Source organism: Choloepus didactylus, chromosome X (assembly GCF_015220235.1).
Source record: "Choloepus didactylus isolate mChoDid1 chromosome X, mChoDid1.pri, whole genome shotgun sequence".
Lineage (NCBI taxonomy): Eukaryota > Metazoa > Chordata > Mammalia > Pilosa > Megalonychidae > Choloepus > Choloepus didactylus.
In genome coordinates, this window is record NC_051334.1 from 177,698,413 (window position 1) to 177,701,344 (window position 2,932).

At 41.4% G+C, this 2,932-nt stretch overlaps 1 protein-coding gene across 1 annotated transcript; it reads right to left on the reverse strand.

Annotated features, from left to right (window-relative positions):
* Positions 1-248: 248 nt before the first annotated feature.
* CDR1 (cerebellar degeneration related protein 1) lies at positions 249-1,205 on the reverse strand. Its single transcript, XM_037820926.1, is given in 9 exon segments — positions 249-383; positions 385-428; positions 557-656; positions 658-729; positions 731-775; positions 823-893; positions 896-967; positions 970-1,087; positions 1,089-1,205. Coding segments are annotated over 9 exon segments (774 nt in total).
* Positions 1,206-2,932: the final 1,727 nt, after the last annotated feature.

Consider the following 2,932-nt stretch of genomic DNA (forward strand, 5'->3'; position numbering starts at 1 on the left):
CTAATATTTAGGGATACCATGATACAGAACTTGCAGTATCTCTGGTGTACAGGGCTTCCAGTGTATATGGCTTCCAATGTCCATAGCTATCAACATTCAGGGCCTCCAAAGTCTCCAATGTTCAGAGTAACCAATGTCTCAAAAATTCAAGACTTCCAATATCTCCAACATCCTGTGCTTCCAATGTCTCCAATGTCCAGGGTTTCCGGTGGTGCCAGTGTCAAGGCCTTCCAACAACTCCAGGTCTTCTAGCAACTCCAAGTCTTCCAACTAATTCCAAGTCTTCCAATAACCTCAAGGTCTTCCAGAAGATCCCAGTCTTCCAGAAAATCCATGTCTTCCAGACAAGCCACATCTTCTGACCAATCCACGTCTTCCAACAACCTCCAAGTCTTCCAGCAATTATAGGTCTTCCACAAAATCCAGGTCTTCCAAGAAAGTCCACGTCTTCCAGAAAAATCCACGCCTTCCAGGAAAATCCGTGTCTTCCAGCAAATCCATGTCTTCCAGTACTTTCAAGGTCTTCCAACAAATCCAGGTTTTCCAGCCAGTCCACATCTTCCAGAAAAATCTGTCTTCCAATTAGTCCAGATCTTCCAATCTATGTCTTCCGGAAAGAAATCCAGGTCTTCCGGTCAGCCCATGTCTTCCAGAAAAATCTACATCTTCCACCAAATCCAAGTCTTCTAGCCAATCCATGTCTTCCAGACAATGCATGTCTTCCCAAACCCTCCAGGTCTTCCAGCCAATCCATGTCTTCCAGAAAAATCCACATCTTCCACCAAATCCAGTTCTTCCAATAAAGCCATGTCTTCCAATAACCTCCAGGTCTTCCAGCAAATCCATGTTTTCCAGGCAATCCAGGTCTTCCAGAAAATTCGGGTCTTTGTGCAATCCACGTCTTCCAAAAAAGCCACGTCTTCCAGAAAATCCTTGTCTTCCAATGACCTCCAGGTCTTCCAGAAAATTTGTCTTCTGGAAAATCCATGTCTTCCATCAAATCCATAGCTTCCGGCAAATCTAGGCCTTCCATCAAAACCGTGGCTTCCAGCAAATCCATGTCTTCCAGCAAATCCATGTCTTCCAAAGACCTCCAGGTCTTCCAGAAAATCCATGTCTTCCAGCTAATCCAAGTGTTCTGTCAAATCCATGTCTTCCGGCCTACTCACGTCTTCCAACAAAGCTACATCTTCCAGAAAACCCATGTCTTCCAACTAAGCCAAGTCTTTCAACAAATCCGTGTCTTCCTACAGCTCCAGGTCTTCCAGCATCTCCAGGGCTTCCAGCATTGGCTCGCCTGCCAGCATCTCTGCGTCCTCTAACATCTCTGCATCTACCAACATCTCTGCATCTACCAGCATCTCCACATCTTCCAGCATCTCCATGTTTTCCAACATCTTCAAGTCTTCCAACAGCGGGCTCAATATCCACGACTTCCAATGCCTCCAGTGCTAATATTCAGGTCTCCCAGTGCCTACGATATCCAGGTATTCTAACATCTTCCATAGTTCAGGTCTTCCAATCTTTCCCCAGGTCCAGGCTTTTTCAAATCTACCCATACCTTAACCTTCCCATGTTCAGATCTTTCCACAGCCAGATCTTCCAACTCCTCTAATATTTCCCATGTCTAGGAGAATTAGCTTCAAAAACAATTTAGAAGGCATTCCTTCTTATAGACCAGATCCTGCAGACCAACTTTACTGCAGCTTAATAGTGTTTTTGCTATTAGGAATGTGTATATATTCTCTACAACTTTTAAGGATAGTGTTCATAAAACAGCTTCTATGGAATAAACACACAGACGGGATTGCTGTGATAAATTTTGCTACTCTGTTAATGTTTATAGCTTTTATATAGTCAACTGTGTTTAGGTGCAGGTGAAATTTTTTATTTTAATGGGAAAAATTCCTGTTTAGAGGCTGTTTACTCTTTTAGATAAAGTTAACATACAGTATATTTGTCCATTTTTAATAGCATCAATTTTTCTTTGTTTAGTCTTATATGACTAATTAATATAAATAATAATAATAATTATAATTAAAATAAGTAACACTTACAGCATTTGCTTCATCCAGGCACTGTTCTAAGGTCCTTACATACATCAACTCATTTAATTTTCACAACAACCCATTGAAGTAGGTACTATCATTATCCCCGTTTTACAGATGAGGAAACTGGTGCACAGAGCTGAAATAACTTGTCCAAAAGACACAACTAGTAAACTATAGAGCTGGAATTTGAACCCAGCTAGCCTGCTTCCAAAGTTCATGATCCTAACCACTACATTATGATGGCTGCCATTGAAAATCAAGGTGAGAATGATGGGATCCAAAGCTTATTGTCCCCATTTTATGTGTAGACTATTTTAAGATCTTATATGCAAATGGTCTCCCTTTTTCCTGCAACTATCAGAAACTATTTGTATTCACAGATCTCATTCCTCAACCAGCTACTACTATTGCATTGCTTACATACATGGAACTATGCACAAAAACCTCCTGATAACAATTTTCAGTTTGGGCAGGAAGAATATGAGGGAGCACTGAATTCAAACACTTTTTGCTTTAGAATCATACACATCACTCCATGCTTTGAGGACTAGTGTTTGGAATTGAACTCTCCCATCTACTTTAATTCCTTATCACTGACCAGTCTACATTCTGCACCTTACTTTCTTGATTACTTACCATTAGTTTGTTTCTGACCTCCAGGATCCACCTGCTTCTTCAAATATCACTGAGTTCCTGGATTCCTGACCACTGCCTTGTGTCCGACTACAACTCCTTAACTCCCAGCATGCTGACTTAGAGAACTAACCACTTGGTTCTCCAAGTCTCAGCTCCTACCAGGTGCCTCCAGCAATGTTGCTACTCATGCCTCTGGCTGGCATGACAAGCATTAAAGCCATGTAATGAAATTATGATTAGATAAG